The sequence below is a fragment of the Drosophila montana genome, unplaced genomic scaffold (genome assembly GCF_035044405.1).
Source record: "Drosophila montana isolate Dmon_TW-CO22-7 unplaced genomic scaffold, ASM3504440v1 contig_1761_1, whole genome shotgun sequence".
In the NCBI taxonomy this organism is placed as follows: domain Eukaryota; kingdom Metazoa; phylum Arthropoda; class Insecta; order Diptera; family Drosophilidae; genus Drosophila; species Drosophila montana.
Window position 1 is genome coordinate 521,461 of NW_026996690.1, and position 19,047 is coordinate 540,507.

Here is a 19,047-nt window from a genome sequence, read left to right on the forward strand (position 1 = left end):
ATTTCAAATATTTCAATTATATTAATTTTGGGTTTTTGATTTCCATATATCTAGTTAGTATGAAATGAATGTAAATACGAAAGGTTGTACATTTGCGCTCAAAAATTCTTTGAAAAAAAAACCAATTGCATTTAAAATAAATTCAGGAATTTCCTTTTGATATTTTCTGGTATATATTAAAAGTTCCATTCTAAAGACTTCCATTCGATTTTAAGCTTTCTCTTCTTATTCCCAAACATTGGAATTTTATGAAAAGAAAAAGCCTGAAGCTTGAACGACAAAGAAATATTTTCAAATAATTAAAATTCGAGGAACTAAATTATAAAATATATATTCATAGATTTTATTTGCAGCTCGCCGCACTTTGTTGTACTTATGTTGACTTATTAAAGATAAATATTTAAAGTTAAAATAATCGAATCGAATCGAATAAATAAATATTCTACATATATTAAATGTATCTAAGCAAGTTACAAAAGATTTGTATTATTTAAGAAAATTAATGTCTTAGAGGTATCAACAGAAGGATTATTTAACTCACCAAAACTTGGTCTCGGTTAAACGGATTAGCCCTTCAGTTGGACTCGTAATACAAGTAATTCAACTAGCTTACGGTATTTCAGTTATTATATTCAAAATGTTAAACAAAATTGCAATTGCCAACTCAAAAAGCCATTTGAAGTTTCGTTTAACTTGTTTGTGCCGTTCAACCCGAAGGCCACATTGAGATGCAGGATGCTATACAAAATTAATAGTTCGCAAACGAGTTGAATGCCAGATATGTACAAGATATGGCAACGATGGCTGCAAGGCAACAACAGCAGCAGCAACAACAACAACAATGTTTGGTCTCTTGCCGTGAGTCTGTTCTGGGTCTGGCTATGGATCTTAGTGTCTGCTGCCGTTTCTACTCCTGCTTCTGTCCCTTTACCCTGCCTGAATGGCCCAACGCTACTCGTCTACTCTGGGGCTGCTCCTGCTCGCGATCGCCTCCACGCGAGGCCCATGCAGCAACACCAGATACCAGAGACCAGAGACTAGACCCCAGAGACCGGGCCCCTAGAGACAACCGAGTGCCAAGTGCCGGAGCAGACCCAGTTGCATTCGCTGGTCAATTACATTTTCATTAACTTGGGACACGACTTTTCAAATAGCTGCGTTTAATCATAATGATTGTTATTATTTTGGTGCCCGATCCAACTACTTTCTAAGCCGCCCCCCCTACGTTTTCCATTCCACTCGCCTTCAATTTTATAAAACACACCTCAGCGAGGGGTAATGCATAAACTCAGCGCAAGGTGCTGAAAACGTGGTGGAATATAAATTAATTTTCCGGCACAAGGTGTTGTTTGCATGGCCAGTTACCAGTTATTGGAGTACATAAAATGTAGCTATAAATATGTATAAGAAGTATCTCTTATGCAAGGGATCGCAGCTCAAGCATCTCAAGTATTTCTAACAAAGCGTACAACTTTTGGCAGCAGACAATGAAATATATGTATATACGAGTATATATAAACATATATATGCCATATAGTATATGCATATACATATATATGTGCCTGTAGAGACTTTGTGAGCTGCTTTCTTGTCACATCTGATTGTTCTTAATGAATTCTGGTCTCATTCATTCCTGTGGCTCGCAGAGCATGAAGTGAATTGTGTCGGATGTGAAACTCATCACTTTGCTTGAATTCAAATTCATTTGCTGCGAATGCAGCGCATTAGGGGTATGCATGAATTGGGAAAAATTAAAGCTTTTATTTTTAATTTTTGTTTCTTTTAATATATTTATTATATTATTAAGAGGTTATATAATTATCGTATCTGCATTTTGAAAATTTGCTTTTCTATTAATTAAAATTTCGATTATTATTCCCCATTGCTTGGGCTCCAGTTGGCGGTAATACCCATTTAAAATCGGCTGCACTTTGAGAAATATCACTCATCATATTGCCCAAATCAACAGCACACACTATTACAATTCGATTCTGTAACCCATTTTGTAAACTTTGTGCTACCAAATGCCAAAAGCTATTGTACAAAAAGATGAATGATTACCCGAAGCGCAGTCGAATTGTTTATGCTTATAAAGCAGCCCAAAACTTTGATGCCGCTGATGATGATGTCTTCAAGTGGCTGCAGCCGCATTTTGGCCAAAGTTAATAAAAGCGCATAAAAAGCGGGAGACACTAACAATGGCCAGCCAAAAGAAAGCCAACAAGAAATATAAAAAGGAATCAAACACAACAACAACAATGGCGCCACTAATGACTGATGATGTGCCAGCGCTGATAGATGCAAATGCAGCGCGTCTTGCACATATACCCAGCCACCGATACAGCAACAGATAGCTATAGATACGGATATATAAGTTTTAGCTGCGTGCAGCTCTACAAATACGCAAAACTGTGTACATCAGTTCATTAGTTCACCATGTCGATGAGATTCTAATGGGACGCCTCCTGAGCATCGACTTTGTTTATTTCGCTATTGTTTAGAGAGCAAACAGCTCCAGCGGTGCAGTGATTCCTTTTTGTATCTCTCAGATACGACGATTGCAGCCTGCGCGCGTGTGGGGGGGAAATTAAATTGCGAATAAAGCAAAGTAATTGCGATTTGAATGGTGAAAAAGTGCGAGCCATAAATTCAACTGAATGTCACGCAGCCACTGCATGCGAATTTATCAAATTCAGGCGCAAATTGGCGCACATCTGCAAATTGGCACTGCCCGGTTGCCCGGTTGCCCAGTCGCCGCTCAGCTGCCGATTTCCCCTCTGGTTGCTCCCCGACACCCATCTGATATCGCCGAGATACGCATAGAATATTAATCTCGTGGCGCATTAACTAAAACGAAATGACGCAATCGAGATAAACGCAATGCGCACAGTGGGCCAAAACCCAAGGTGAAAGCTGTTGCTTTAAATTATTTTAGAAAAATTCGAATGAAACAGAAGTGTTGAGTAACGTAATGTTTTAAGCAGAAATGATTTACTGGAAAACAAATGACGTGTGCTTAATCGACTCAGTCGATGGCTTAAGTTGTCAAAAAAAAAAGGAAAAGGGTAATGTATATATACATATACATAACACATATACATTATTTTGTGTAAAGCACAAGAATAGGATTTCAATTCCCATTTAATTTTGCAAAAAAATAAAGTTTGGTTCTATTTTGCCTCTGTATGCTCAGACTCGGTAACTAAATCCAACATTATTCTGTTTTAAATTTATTCCATAAATATTTATTTTTTATGTCGTTATTTAAAACAATAAAAACGAAATTTTTTTTTTTCTATTTATATATATACAAACTGTTCAACTTTTTTTTCTTAAATTTATTCTATAAATATAGAATAAATTTCCTTAAAATTAAATAAAATCAAAATCTCATATTATATTATTGCTTGTTTGTGAGTGGTTAAAAGAAATCAGTAGCAGATTATGAGTTTAGTCGTTGACTAGCTGAAATACTTACAAAAAGCTTTTAATTCTGATCCATCTACCAGCTAAGCCTTACTTACTTACTTAAATATTTTGTGTACAATTTATGCTCGCAGACTCCACTGTACCATAGTTGGTTTCTATAAAAAAAAGGTGCAAAAAAATAAAGATTAAAAAGAAAAACCGAAAACAGCAACAGGCGGCAACGCAATGGAGCGCTCGGGGAATCATCTTAGCTCGGCCAGAGCCAAAGTGAAGTTACCTAAGCGAAAACCATCACAAATCGCATACAATTCCAGATGAAATTGTGAATTATTAATGCAGGCGGCAAACTATTTGACTGAGTAGACAAACCCACGACCCGTTCCCATTTCGCCCAGTACGTGAGCTGCCTGCGCCGCCCCTTCCCCCTTGCACTTTGTCGAGCTGCTTGTCCACCATTGAAAATTGAGTTACACGCGTGGCCTCCAGTCGTCTATGTGTGAGTGTGTGTGTGTGTGCTGCCCCCGCTTAAGTGTGGCAACATGTATCTGGCAGATACTTTGGCAAGTATTTGTATCTGACTGCTGTACGTGCAGCACGGGCTTACATTTTGCAGATTAAAACTACACACACACAACACACACACACACACACAGAGAGGCGCTGCCACCTCAAGCCAATTCGATTTAAATGTCTGGCATTTCCACTTTGCTTTTCCTGGCCATAATTTTTCGCAGTCTTTGCTTGTTTTCTCTGTGCAGGGAATTAGCAATGGCTTGCATATGAAATGAAAGGATTGTTGTGGCTTTTGTTGTTGTTGCTGTTTATGGTGTGTTAAACGAGCCAGAGTTCAGGGGGTCAAAAACTAAAAACTGCAATGAAGACATGCAGCCACGAGGCCACACCGCATATAAAAACTAAGCCGCCAAACCGAAAGAGAAACACCAAGCATATGTGTTGAGGTTGGGTGTGTGTGTGTGTATGTGTGTGTGTGTGATGCCGTGCCTGGGTCTGGCCACAAATGACAGCGCCAATGCAATGGCAACAATTGCAATTTGTTCGCAGCCTGCCCTTGGGCCAGAGCAGGGCTGCAGTGGAGCAACTGGAACTGGTGCCGTGGAGTGGGATGCATTTGGCTTACTTTACTTTCAATTTTGCCCTCTTTCGCATTCGCTGCACTTCGCGCTTCATTAAAAGGCGGGCGGATGCAACCAACAGCAGCAGCAGCAGCAGCCCCCTGCGACTCCAGCCACCCCCCTCCAGACACCACTTGCTGACGATAGCAAATTTGCAGCTCGGCAACAAAACGATGCGGTGCGAGCAAAAAGTTGAAATTAAAAGATTTTTTAAGACACCTTTGTAGCAAGTTTAAAACTTGTTCCGCGCCTGACTTCACCATCTTCATCTTCATCAGCGCCGCAACCGCAGCCTCAGCCTCAGCCTTAGCTCTTCAGCTCCTCTGTCTCTCAGTTTTCGTTGTTGTTATTTTTGCCAGTTGGGTTTTTTTTTTGTTTTTGTGCTTGTAGATGTTTGGCTGGCAGCCATGTTGAATACTTTTGTTTTTAAAAAGTCGCTGCAAACGTTTTTAAGTTAAATTTCAAGTTAATTTTGATTGCGCTGTTGTTTTTGTTGTTGTTGTTGTTGCTGGCACCCAAAACAATTCTCCACATGTACTGTAGCTGTATCTGTAGTAGTTGTGTATTTATTTTTATTTGTTTCTATTTAAATGTTTTGATTTAAATGCGAGTGGGTTAGGCAGAAAAAACCGGTAAAATTTCGGTAGACTAGCTAAATTAACATATTAAGTGATAAACAAAATGTCCACTTTTAAATTCTTTAATTATTCTGTAAATAGCAGTAACAAATATTTTTATCGGAAAAAAAAATAACAAGTCAATCTTCATGCTTGTCATTGCCGTAGTGAAACTTCCCTGCGTCCACCGAATTGCTATATAGTTTTAGTCACGTGGCAAAAAACAAGCAGAGTGGCGCAGTGGAAGCGTGCTGGGCCCATAACCCAGAGGTCCGAGGATCGAAACCTTGCTCTGCTATGTGCTTGTATAGGAGATATTCGGAATGCCTCTTTTTTTATATTTTTAAATATTGGAAAAAATATTTATTATTCATTTATAAATAAAATATGTGCAATTTGAGTAAAAAGATATGTTTATTAAATTTTTATCTGTAAGTGAAATTCCAATTTTTAAAATTTTTAAATGCAAAACAACCCAATTTTAATAATCCAAAACATCTTTTATTTGTATTTCATTATTTGAATTAATATTTATGATGAACTATTTAAATGATTTCGGTTTTATAATTTTATTCACAATTATTCAATACACATAAGAATGGTCCTGTGCAGATTTCAAACAGGTGCAATTAAATTATCATTAATATTGCTAATTGTCAACATAATTAGCTAATGAACGTAACATAGAACGGAGATTGATTTTAGTTATTGTACGGCTACGTCGCGCTTTAGTTTAGCTTTAGTTGGCAGGCCCGGCTAATATACTAATTATGCAATATATTCTCATTGGCCTTAGAGATAATTTCATTTAAATGCATCATCAAAATCGTATAAGCTGGCAAATTAAAGAGCATCGGTCAAGCGCCAATTGAGCAGACTCCGAGCCAAGACTGTGTTTGATGGATCGCAAATGGATTGTGAGTGTGTGGGGAGCGTGGGGAGGGGGAGCTGCGATGTGGCTATCTGCAAGATACATAATTGAAGCTAACGCCATTGACGCTGACGTTGAGTGGACAGTAGCTGGCAAATGCCGGCAAAGCCCGGCAGTTATCTGCGAGCGTGTGTGTGTGTGTGTGTGTGCGCATTAATAAAGAATTCATCACAATTACAACAATTGCCACAGGATGCAATTTACAAAGGAAATTATTAATGGAAAGTCAATGAATTCTTTTTAAAATTCTGTTTCGTGCTTTTGATTGATTACACGCTGCTTGCTGCTAGCTGGCTGCTGCCTGCTGCCGGCTTCTGGGCGCTGTCTGCTGGGCCCTGGGTTTCTGGTTCTTTTCATTTTTTTTCTTGCTGTTCAGCGCCAGTCAAAGACCTCGCACTTAATCATGGACATGGCGAAAATAAGTCCAGAAGCCCAGACGACGGCGGCGTTCATTCAACTGCAGACGACAGGACACTCATTAAAAATGGGTGCACAGGTACTCGACTCGGTGGGCCAGACGACTCTTTAACCGCTCTTTACATGGCCCAGCTGGCGGGGCACGGGCGGAGTTCTGTAGCAGCAGAGAGGGCATATCTGTAGAACTGGTTTTACTGGCGCGTCAGCTAATTTATGTGCGCATGCGCGACGCTCGCTCCCTACTCGGGAGCCCCATAATTAACTGAGGTAGTCATTTTGAATTCGAACATGCTCACACACACGCACTCACACGAAGGGACACAGAGCGAGACAGCATCTGCCGAAACAATCAGCGAACGCGCTTCTGAGAGGTCCTCTCCTTAAATCAAAGATAAACGATAATTATCTGCGCGAAAATGCGCGCATAAATAATTTGCAAGAAGCCACATTAAAATTGTATCTAAAAGATACGCATCGCTTGATAACAACCACACACCACATCAAGCTCTGGCCATGTCCAACACACAGCTTGTCTGTTGGGTCCGCACTCGGCCAAAGAATAACGAGTACAAGAGTTAAACAAACTTTCTGTGGCATTCGTCTGTTTGCAGTTGGCGCTGCGAGCGTCGCGCCATTAAAAATTAAAAGCTCATTAATTAAGCAGATAATTCATTTATTATAATTTCAACACAATGCCAGGCAGTGCCACAATTTGTTACCCAGCTCATTATGCCTGGCCTGGGATTGGGCCAGGACCAAGAAGAGCTGCCAACTGTTTCGAATCGAAAACAATTATTGCTGCTTCCAAGTTCAGCTCTTTAAGGGTGGTTTCCATGCGGCCCGACAACCCGCGGGTGTGGGAGCCAGCCCAGACACGTGTCTCTTGGGGAGCTGTCGGCTGTGTAAGCCTCCAAAAAAACACAAAGTACTTAAGTTTCAAGTGCCAAATCAACCTGTTGAGCTCGACCTGGGGAATTGAATTTTAATTGTGACAACGTGGCAACGGGGTCTATAAATAGCTTAAAAAATTTTGAAAATGGCTTATTAAATAATTTTTCAAATTTACAGCAAATGAAATTTATGGCATTTAGAAATGTTCATTAAATTGTTTGACTAAATTAGCTTAGTATTTAGCTTAAAATATGTGAAAGCTTTTAACGTAGTATTTTCATTTGTTTAACGAATCATTGCTATTAATACATATAATTTAAACCTCAACAGCAGCTGAAAGCTTCTCAATTTTCCATGATTATTTGTCCATTTATGAGCACAGGCGACCCCAGGCGTGAGCTTTAAAATAACCGCAATTGATTTAGCTGCTTTCTCACACACTTTATGCCCGAAATCTGAATCCTGCTGAAGCCAGCAACTGACTTCATGCTCCTGCAGGCATTTGGACCAATTGCTCGGCACCGGAAACCATATGCTGCCAATTGGCTGCGGCTCTGAGGGTTCAGATCGTTTAATTTGCTTTGGCATCAGCTGTTTGCGCTGGGCGAGAAGTTCGAAGCACATGATGTCATTTCAGTTGAGTGGCTTTTGAAAAACCGAAAAAAAAAAAAAAGAAAAAGAAAACAGAAACAAAAAATGAAAACAACCGCCATGCAAAAGGCAAGCAACTATTGTTAATGTTGTAGAAGCTGTTGTTGTAGCTGACGAAACTGAATGTGTTCGTGTTGACAACGAACACGGAATATAAATTGAGAAATGCTTTAAAGCGAAATAATCAATTTACTTCTTGACATAATTTCCATTTTTCACGAAACCAAAGGCAGCCACGCGAGCGAGAGAAAATGCGAAAAGACGCCGATGAACAAACACAACAACAACAACTACAACAACAACAACAACAACAACAATAAAGCCAATGACGGCACGCACAATTCGCACATAAAAACGTGGCCCAAACAACATGCAGCTCGAACAATTTTTTGAGGGCAAATAGGCAAATGCAGAGCAAGGCTGGAGGGGGTGAGGCTACAGCAATTGCTACCGTTTCAGAAAAGTGTTTCTCCTTTTTAATATATTGACCATTTTTTATGCTGCTGACCACCGTCTGACGGCAGCGTCTCGCTTTATTTGGGCTGTGATTAATGATGGGCCAGAGACGAGATACTCTCACACGGCAACAGATACAGCTACAGCTACAGCTATAGCAAGAGCAATAGATACAAATACAGATGCTTCGGGCTGTCGCCTGACAATTGTAACTACGATTTAATAGCATTTTAATGGTGTGTGCGAACAACGAATTATCCTCCAGCAGCGATAAGAGCGAAACACCTGTTGTATTAACACACAATCACACACACGCGCTCTCCCTCGCTCTCTCTCTCTCTCTCTCTCTCTCTGGATCGGTCTGTCTCTCTTTTTCTCGCTCCATCTATCACTCAGTCGTATCTATTTGTAGCTCGTGCTGCTGCAACACTTTCATTATCACAAATGTCACATCATTTGTCGCATTGCACAAAACTGCCCGCTCATCATTTATCACCAAAGGAATGCGACACACACACACACACACATACTCACACACGCACACACATACGCTCCATAATAGCGGGCATATTTGATTAATTTTCCTTTTCCGAAAGAAATTAACCCGCTGCACATGTCGACCCCAAGCGGCCCCTTTGACGCGCCCCTCGATCGCTGCCGACCGCCGTCCTCAAGATTTATCTCTTCCAGCATAGCTCGAGCATGGCCAACATGCCCCCTGTTGCCGCTCACGTCCTCGTCTTCCAAGCCAATCCCCCCGCTCCCCGTTGCCCATTCCACGGCTCTGTCTCGCAGTTATTGTCCGTCGCCTTGTCGCCGTCTCGCACGTCGCTTCTTGATTTATTTATAGATTTCTTTCAATCAAACATTTTTGAAAAGTTTAATTCCATTTTAGATTGACTGAAAACTATACCTTAAATTTAAATAGAAGTGTAGTTCAGGCATCCTTATGGGATTTACTAGAATGCCATTGCATATTGAAAGAATCCAAAATTGTTTAAAAGCGAATGGCGAACTCTCTGTGTAAATTTGTAAAGCTTTTCATATTACTTTTCAAATATTCTGTTTCCCTTGAAATTTCAAGCAGTTTATTTATTTGGTTTTTTTAAGTTCTCAACTCGTTGCTGTATCTAAAAATAAAAAAATATTTAAAATAATGTTTATAATATCGCAGTAGCTTAAAAAGTATTTCAAAAAATGTTTTTGTGCCGTTTATTTTTCCAAATAATTTTAAGAGGAAATTCCTGTGTGCTTTGTTGTTATTTTGACTATTACACTATGAGATCCTTCCTTATCCATGTTTAAACTATTTTATAAAAGAGATAAATACATATTTATAATTATGTAATATTCCAATTGATGAACAACATTTTACAAAAATGCTTTTTCGACCAACTTTTTCTTCTAAGAATTTACCTAGAACTTTTCTGTGCTTTGTTTTAAATTAGTTTTCTTCACCTTGACATTATAAAAGCAAAAAAATTGCAAAATACCAAATAAGATTATTTTCTAGGTAGTTCCCATAAGCTAACAAACTGTTATGAATTATATAGATATTTGATTTTATTATTAAATTATTTCGAATATTTTTGTCTTTTAACTAAATAAAAAAAAATATAAAAGACAAAAATATTCGAAACAATTTAATAATTGTTGTTTTTTTGTTTTTTCTCGATCTTTTATATTTTTCTTAATGAGATTCTAATAACTAGAAATAAAAATCCAATATAACCGGTTCCAAATATTTTCTATCTGCTAAAAGAATTGTTAAATAAATAAATAGATATATCTTATAATTATATTATAAAATAAATTAGATCAACATTTTCACTATTTAACTAAAAATTAAAAACAAAAAAGTTAAAAAGTTATTTGATTATTTGAATAATAGTCAAACAATTATTTTATGAATAATGTTTTTTTGCCAAGTGTTTTTTTTTCTTATGAGAGATCCTGATCCTAGCAAGCTTCTAATAGCTAACAAACTGTTATAAATGAAATAGATAAAGGTTTTTATTATGACAGCATTTCTAACACTTTGAAGAGCATTTCTGTTGCCCCGCAGCGACCACACTCGATACCCTTTCCAGCGCTCGCTTATGACAAATGATCATTTGGCTGCATTTTGACACTGATAATGGTTTTTGGTAAACGACTCATTAGCTGCCCGCTAAGTAGCCGACGCAGCAAGTCGCAGTTGTGGCAACACCAACCCCCAACCACTGCACCACTGAGCCACTAATCACTGGCCACTGGCCGTTGGCCACTTGTGATCTTGCGTAATCGGAAGTGCGTTGATTTATGAAGTTTTAGTTGCGATCTCGAGCGCAAATTGCTGATGCTGCAATTCCTTTGTTGTTGTTGTTGTTGTCGCATTTCGCCGTAACAGCAACAAGAGCAACAAGTCAGCTTACAATGCTGCTGCTGTTGTTGTTGTTGTTGTTGTTTTATTTGGCCGATAAGATCGAATCCGAGCCGCCAGATGCAAGATGGAACGTCTTCTGTGCGGCTGACGGTGACTGGGCACCGGTGAGTTTCGTGCCGCACACGTTGCGCGGCTGATTACGATGACGATGTTCACTTTTTTTCTTGTTTTTTATTTGAGTTTTTTGTATTTTTTTTTACTACAACCGTCTCCAGTGCGGGGCAGACGCCGGCCGTTGACAAATGACCAGTACAAGTGTTTGTGACAAGCCGCAAGCGTTTTTTTTTTTTATTTCTTTCTATTTGCGCCTCGAGCCGAAGATGTTGCAGCCGAAGCAGAAGACGCGGCGAAAAACAATTAAACTTTGAACCGGATTGCAATGCCAACTCGAAGCTGAGCACCAGCTGCGCCTTCTGTCTGCTGACCTAGGCCAAGGGTTTTGAGCTTAACTTTGAACCTGATCCTGAACCTGAACCTGAACGTATGCTAATCTCGCGTCAATCACAACATGATCAGCTGCCCCACAAAGCCCCTGGTCGGAGTATGCAAAACGTTGCCGCAGACAATGGCAATTTGAATTGCAGAATTGCCACGAATCGAATGTGGATGCGTTCAGCAGGAGCCGCAGCCAGTTTCTGCTGTGTCACTTAATAAATTCTGTTGCAGATTTTTGCATGCACCAAATTTCAAATTTTCAACTGATATGTTAAGCGGCTGTCAGCGTTTGACTTTGACGTCATCTTACATGAAAATGAAATGCAAAAGATCAAAACAAAAGACCAAACAAAAAGTCAACACACACACACACACACACACGGACACATACTAAATTCCTCATTCACAGCGCGTCGCTTTTCAAATATAAGCACGAGTAAAAAAAATACATATATATATAGGAATATGTATGCAGAATCCAATATGTCTATATAGTATTTCACGATCTGGCGAGACGGAGCGCGAAATGGGCACAAAGTTGTAAAACGCCTCGGATGTTCGCTCATTGGCGCTGTCAAGAGTCGACATGCCCATGCCCCATGCCCCATGCCCATGCCCATGCCCATGCCCCGACGATAAGTGATATGACATGCCAGGTGCCAGTGCCAGTGCCAGTGGCAGTGGCAGTGCCTCAGCCAAACTGCTGTCAACTCATGGGGCTTTGCGCCTGGCCATGACGACAAGCGACAACGATGCGCCACTTATGTAGCTATGTAGTTAGTCCCAGTCACACGCCCGTTCTCCGTTCCCCGTTCCCCTATCACCGCCCCACAACCATGCCCATGCCCGTGCCCAGTGATGACATTTAGCGGAGCCCTCAACGGGTTGCCGGGCAATCGGATCAGTTCGGCTCGTATTTGGTTTAGATGTGTGTTGATCTTTAGCTGGAAATCATGCCAGCAACGGTGCAGCAACAAATGTTGCCCACTCTCGGCTGATTGAGACATAAATAATACTATTTGTTCGTTAAATGGAACATACTCGACTCCAAAATGAGATTGCGATATCTAGCTGAGATCAAAGAGAAGAAGAGACGATATTATCCAATCCGGTATCCGATAAAATTACAATATTATCAATAGGATATTAAATATTAAAAATTATGCAGTTATATATTTTATTTTGTCTTCCGTTTTCACGGGTGTTTGAATCCCACTGTGGTAATCAATCGACTATAGTTTTATTTTTTATAGAAGTAAAATATAATCAAAAAATATGTATAGACATTTTCAGCTATGTTCGTGGGAAAAATATACAAACGATGTGAACCAGCAATAATCAGCAATCAATTGTTTTACATAATTTGTTAACTTTTAAATTATGACAAAAACGAATTTAAAACTTAATTTGTAATAGTTAAACTAACAAGCATTGTGTTTCCATTTTCTCTAATATTACAATTGTGAAATATTTCCCAGGAAGTCCCTTGTGCTGCTCAGGGCAATCGCCAATCCCCCAGATACTTTAGCTACATGCACGCATTCTCACAGATACTCTTAATACCCGTTGCCGCTGCGACTGCGACTGCGACGGCGTCTGCGGCTGCAGCTGTGAGCGTGTTGCATGTGTAAACAAATTGCAACACCAAATGACAGCAGCCTTTGACAATTGTAAATGGTCGACGGCGGCACAAGAGCTGTTCGCCCTGCCCCAGAACTTTAAGAAACACAAAGTGCAGCAGCCAAGAAAATGTCCGCCAACTGCCCCGCAACAATGCATATTGATTTTCCATGCACAGTGCCAGATGCTGGCAGCAAGGTCAGAAAAATATGACGAACAATAAGTGCAACCTGAAGTTGCGTCTGCACTTCATGCATCAAATGCCACTGAATGTTGCATGAAGCCGTCTGCAAACTTTGACCCGACAGCCTGCACCTTTCCGGCATGCTCTAATGGCTTGCGAGAGATATTAGTTTTCGAATTCAATTTGATAGTTGATAAGCTGACTGACAGCGCTGCTAACTGACCGAAATGGGTCAGGATTCGCGAGCTTAAGGATTTGGCCAATTCCATTTTTGCCACCAAACTGTCGCTCTCTCTCTCTCTCTCACTGTCTCTCTCTCTGTCTGATGACGGATGAAGCTGATGTCTTTGTCTGGTTACTGTCTGCTCTGCTGGTTACGTGGTCATAAGTTTTAGCCCGTTTCAGGATGGCCAAAAGACAACCAGCTACAGCAAGCGGGGCTCACTAAGCGCACAGGGACGTAGACTTTTTAACGTGAGTGTGCACAGGGCAAAAGTGCTTTTGAGTTCTAACATATGTGTGTGTGTGTGTGTGTGTCCCTGCGTGTGTGTGTGTGGGTTTTTGGCGAACGGCGCTGCGGCATTTGCCACACTCAAATTCACTTTAATTAAATGAGTGGTAATTAATTTCAAGTTTAATCAGAAATTCCATTTAGATTTCCTACTGATTGATGTGACCCGACATCTTCCGACTACGTCACGTCGACCACTAAACCAACAAAATCCGACTAAAAACCAAACAAACTTTCGTGTCGCGCATCCTCGAGACAGACAGAGACGGGAAACAGAAAGAGAGAAAGAAATACGAGCGCAACTTTAGTTTATTGAACATTTAAATCTGAACAGAAGCACGAGCTGCATTTTGCCAGCAAAGCTTTTTTAAAGTGTTATTTATTTATTTTATAAAATCCTTAGATAACATATAAAAGTAGATTTTTATTTATAATTTTACTAAAAGAATTTCTCTAAAGAACAAAATGTCAGAGCCGACACCTAAAATGAATTGAGGACTACAAAAAGATTATTTTATTATAATTTTTTATAGAATGCTTTTAATCAAATTTCCATTTAAATGCACATTATGCACAACTTGAGTAATTTTCCAGAAGAAAATCTGCCACAACTTTTCCTTGAATAATTCCTATTTATAGAAATCTAAATTTAAGCCTAGTATTTATTTCATCAATAAAGTTTAGTTTTTTTTAGTCCAAATTGATTGTCAACTTTTGGAGTTAAGTAAACTCAAATAGTCTAAGCCAATAATTAAATAAATAAGCAACATTTACGCATCTCGCACAATATTTGGTACCAATGTGCTCCATCTTTGAAAAACATTTGCATCCGAGCAATGCAAATGGAGGAAAAGCGGCAGCAACTTTGTAGTTCCAATTGCCGTTTAGCAATGGGCCATGACCCATATACGCGCAGTGGAGCGCTGCAGATTGTGGCGACCAAGGGGTCCAAGATGGAACATTTGTCGGCTTTCCCAAAGTGCTGACAGGGGCGCTCCTCACTTGGCCTGTCTATCACATTGACTGACTGCCACACATTTCACGGGCCGACTTCGCGCATGTGTGTGTGTGTGTGCGTGTGTGTGTGTTTGTGTGTTTGTGAGACATTGTCTGATTCTCTTTTTTTTATTTTGTTGAATACCGGGCGAGCCAATTGACTTGGCCATAATAACACGCCACGGTAAATGGCTTTTAAAAGTCTACTTTGCCACAGTCCGCCCCCTCATTATGAACGACGCGTTACGAACGCCCTCGCGCCAGCCCAAAAGATGACAATAGTTTCGGGAGGGGGCTGGTCGGCGCATCGGTTGGGGAATGGGCAAATTGTCATTATCTTTGGCCATCGGCAGTGGGAGGAAGACAGCGAAATCGAGCAGCGACAGCTGTCTAGGGTCTAGAGTCTAGAGATTGAGACTTCACGTACAGCCCCGACAAGCCCTCAACCCCTTGGCCTTTGTGGTTTTTTTTTTTTTTGGCTAACAACAATAACAAATGGAATATCTTTTCGACGGTGAACAGCGAAATTGCAGCTTGACACGTCATATTTATGAAATGCGCAACGTTGCAGAAAATCAGAAAATAAACATGAAAATTAACTATTCCTGCGCAGAGAAAAGCTCAACGGTCCACTTCAACGTTTGTCGATTGCCTAGAAACGCCTTCAATGAAAGTGTTAAGATTTGAATTAAATAGACAGACTATTAGAGAAACTTTTAGATACTAAAGGAAGTCATAAGCACTCAGATAGAGCTTGCTGTCATTTGACAGTGCAAATGCCATTTAAAACTATCGCATAAATTAAAGATATACTTTTGCCATTTCGAATTTTATTGGCATTTAAAGCAAAGAATAGCTATGGATTAATAAAAAATATCTCCTATAAACATTATTTTAGCTGTTTAAGTCCGAGACCAGATGGAAAATTATGGATTATTGATATAACTTTCGTTTACAAAGTACTTCTTTTAACCAAAATTGTCAACAAAGCTTTAATTTAATCTGGCGAGTAAGTCAATTGGTCAGAGCAAGAGAAGAATTGTGCGATGCGTTAAGCTTTGTGGCAGCTTTCATGGGCTTTAAAAAAAGAGCTTTTAATTAACTAAATTGAAATTCGTCAACACAAATATGTAGATTAATGTAGATTCAAGTACGAATTCATTTATTTTAAAAAAATGAGTATAAAATGAGAATAATATATTTTTGTTTACGAGCCTCTCATACTCCCAACATAAGCTGAATTTTTATCAGCATTGAAATGCCAGATATATGAAAGCTATATTTTACAAATTAAGAACCCTTAAAAAGTATTAAGAAAAAATTGAAAATTCTTCTGCATTTTAAGATATGACCAACTGCAGCATTTACGAGCTGTAGTGTTCGCCCATCATTAAATGGGTATACTATATCAGATCTTTGGTACAAAAGCCCTACAAGGGTATTTGATGTTCGGCGTGCCGAAGTTAGCCTTATTAGCAAACGGTCTCCAATCACATTTAATGCCACAGCTCACTAATGGTATCCTGTTCTTTCGACTTTTGCAGGCACTGTGAATGCCAATGGCGAGACGAAACGACAACGGACCTCATATACCCGCTATCAGACACTGGAACTAGAGAAGGAATTCCATTTCAATCGCTACCTGACGCGCCGGCGACGCATTGAGATCGCGCACGCGCTCTGCCTGACGGAGCGACAGATCAAGATCTGGTTCCAGAACCGGCGCATGAAGTGGAAGAAGGAGCACAAGATGGCGTCAATGAACATTGTGCCCTATCACATGGGCCCCTATGGCCATCCCTATCACCAGTTCGATATCCATCCGTCACAGTTCGCGCATCTGAGCGCATAGGACGCGTGGCACTTTTCGGGTACTGGTTAGAGACTCAATCAGTTGTATCAGGAACCATATCAGGCGGCGGCAGCGGCCAGCGTGGCCGGCGGCTATCAGTCACAGGGCTCTCAGGATGCTACCGCGGCGGCGTCGGTGCTAGGCACCGCCAGCGTCGGCGGCGGAGCTGGCAGCAACATTGGCGCCGGAAACGGACCCAACTCGCTGTTCAGCTCCGCCGCGGCGGTGGCCAATGCCAGCAATACCAATGCCGACTGCATCAAATATCCTCAAGAGTTCTGATCTCAGGTTATCATCAGGCAGCAGCAGCAGCAGCAGCAGCAGCAGCAGCAGTCGCAGTCGCAGCAACAACAGCAGCCACTCGACCAGCTGCTGGACTCGGACTGTGAGCCCGAGTCGGAGCTGGGCCTGGAGCTCGAGCTGGAGTACAAAGCGGATATTGTCGGCTGCAATTTGTTCTGCTGCTGAGCCGGTTCCGGTGCCGGTGCCTGCGCCTGCGCCTGCGCCATTGCCACTGCCTTGCCTTGCCCTGCTCCGCATACGCATCCGCAACCACATCCGCAACCGCAACCGTAACCGCAACCGCAATCGCAACCGCCGCCGCCGCTGTCGATCAACCAACATCAAAGACGATGCTTCTTGTTTGCAACTGATTCGTGTTAAGCTGAGAAATGAGCCGTTGCTGGAGCGCGGCTCGTTTGGGTTTATGATACTGGAGGTGGAACTGTGCGCGTTCGTCTAGTTCTTCCAGAGCCTTCCCGCAGACGCCACCACCCGCACAGACACACAGAAACACACACATACACACACAAGCACACACACACTCGCACACACATGCATCACATGAACACAGTTCGAGCCTTGGGCTCGGACCTGGGCAGGGCATCTGGAGTTCGCATATGATAGCTTCTTACGAAGCCGTTGCCATTGGACGTCCAGTATGATAAACCTCTTTCTCTAAGCAGTATTCGAAAAGCTATTAGTTTTAAGTGTAGCATAAATTTTAGGCCTAAGTCCGCACAGACGAACAAAATTGAAAAACAAAAACAAAAACAAAAAACAATTCAAATCGAACGTAATATTTGCAATAATTTCAAAGTGATTTCTATTAAAATTAGTTTTCGTATTATAATTAATTCTAAGTCGAATGTCCCCGGGGATAATTCGCATTCTCAAATCTGTACTTAAAACCTAACAGTCATACATACTATGTACATATGTGTGTATATGTATATGTATGCATAGCTACCCATATAAGGCTTTGTTTAGTTTGTATATAGCAGAGCGCCCCACTCTCATACGGCGCCTTATTATGTTTGTGTTTCATTTTAAATATAAATTGTTTTGCTCGAGAGCTACTTAACAAACTGTGAGCCGAAATGTTCAGTTTTATTTTAATATAGATTTGTGTTGTTGAAAGTGCTTTAGCAGCTTGGCAAATGCTTTACTAATTTTATTCAAAATTAATACATACTAAATACAAACTTGTTTTATTTGCACCCCCCACCTCAACCCCCACAATGATGAACAAATTCGGAGGATAAACAGGAATCTTGTGGCCCAATTGCAACCATTTAGCACAATTTCTACAGCAAAGCCACTGAGAATTATTTATGGCTGGTGCCCGACACCAGATGCTCTCTCAATGTTATTATTTTGAGTCGTATCAAGAACTTTTGTGTCTGTAAATCAAAATCCTATTACAAATACAAATACATATTGTCTCTTAGCGTAAGTGTGCATTAAAATTTCAAAATATTGAGCAATGCGCAAATTGTTAAAATCTAAAAATAATACAAAATTTAAGAAAATTAAAAAAATATAAAATAACAACAAAAACATTAAAACACAACCTATACGTAAATGTAATGTAATTATTTATGCTGTACTTTTTGCTAAGCTAAGGTTAGTGCATTCTAGAACCTATCGGTAGTCTATGTGAACCTAGCTCCTAAGCCTAAATTATATGTATCGAATTAGCAAGACAAATTTTAGTAAAAAGTAAAATTACAACAAAAAACCAGCGCATTAAGAGAAGAAAAAAAAAACAAAACGAAAAATGAAAACAAAATAATAGCAAGCAAACGCAAATAAGAAAAGAAAAATACTTAGCACAAATTAATTAATTAATTGTTTTTTGTTTAACCTATAAATAGTTTTGCAATTTGTCCAAACGATATGATTTTTCAATCAAAATGCAATACAACGTTTGTCGTTTTCGGGATAGGGGCGCACAATGTGCGCCAGCGCAAAGAGTTTAACTGCATTCCATGTAAAAATAAATTACATAACTAATTTTAAATGAGATCCGTACTTATATAATGATATGGGTTCAATTGCGTAAAACCACAAAACCATACAAATATAAATAAATCAAATCAAATGAAAACATATGTAAACATGTATGAATATGACATAAAAATAAAACTATTTTAAAATGTACAATTTATGATTTTCTTTTGTTTTTCTTAGATAATTTATGGTCACATTCGTGATCCT

The 19,047-nt window shown here is 40.0% G+C and overlaps 1 protein-coding gene and 1 non-coding gene across 2 annotated transcripts in view; both read left to right on the forward strand.

Moving 5' to 3' along the window:
* The window catches only part of Scr (Sex combs reduced), a 34,232-nt gene extending 15,239 nt beyond the window's left edge, over positions 1 to 18,993 (forward strand). Inside the window, exon 3 of the mRNA XM_064700430.1 lies at positions 16,241 to 18,993. Within this exon, the coding sequence (XP_064556500.1) occupies positions 16,241 to 16,548 (308 nt within the window). The 3' untranslated portion in view covers positions 16,549 to 18,993. The remainder of the gene's footprint in view (positions 1 to 16,240) is intronic.
* TRNAM-CAU (transfer RNA methionine (anticodon CAU)) lies at positions 5,406 to 5,477 on the forward strand. The gene has a single exon. It is a non-coding gene; the product is annotated as a tRNA-Met (tRNA).
* Positions 18,994 to 19,047: the final 54 nt, after the last annotated feature.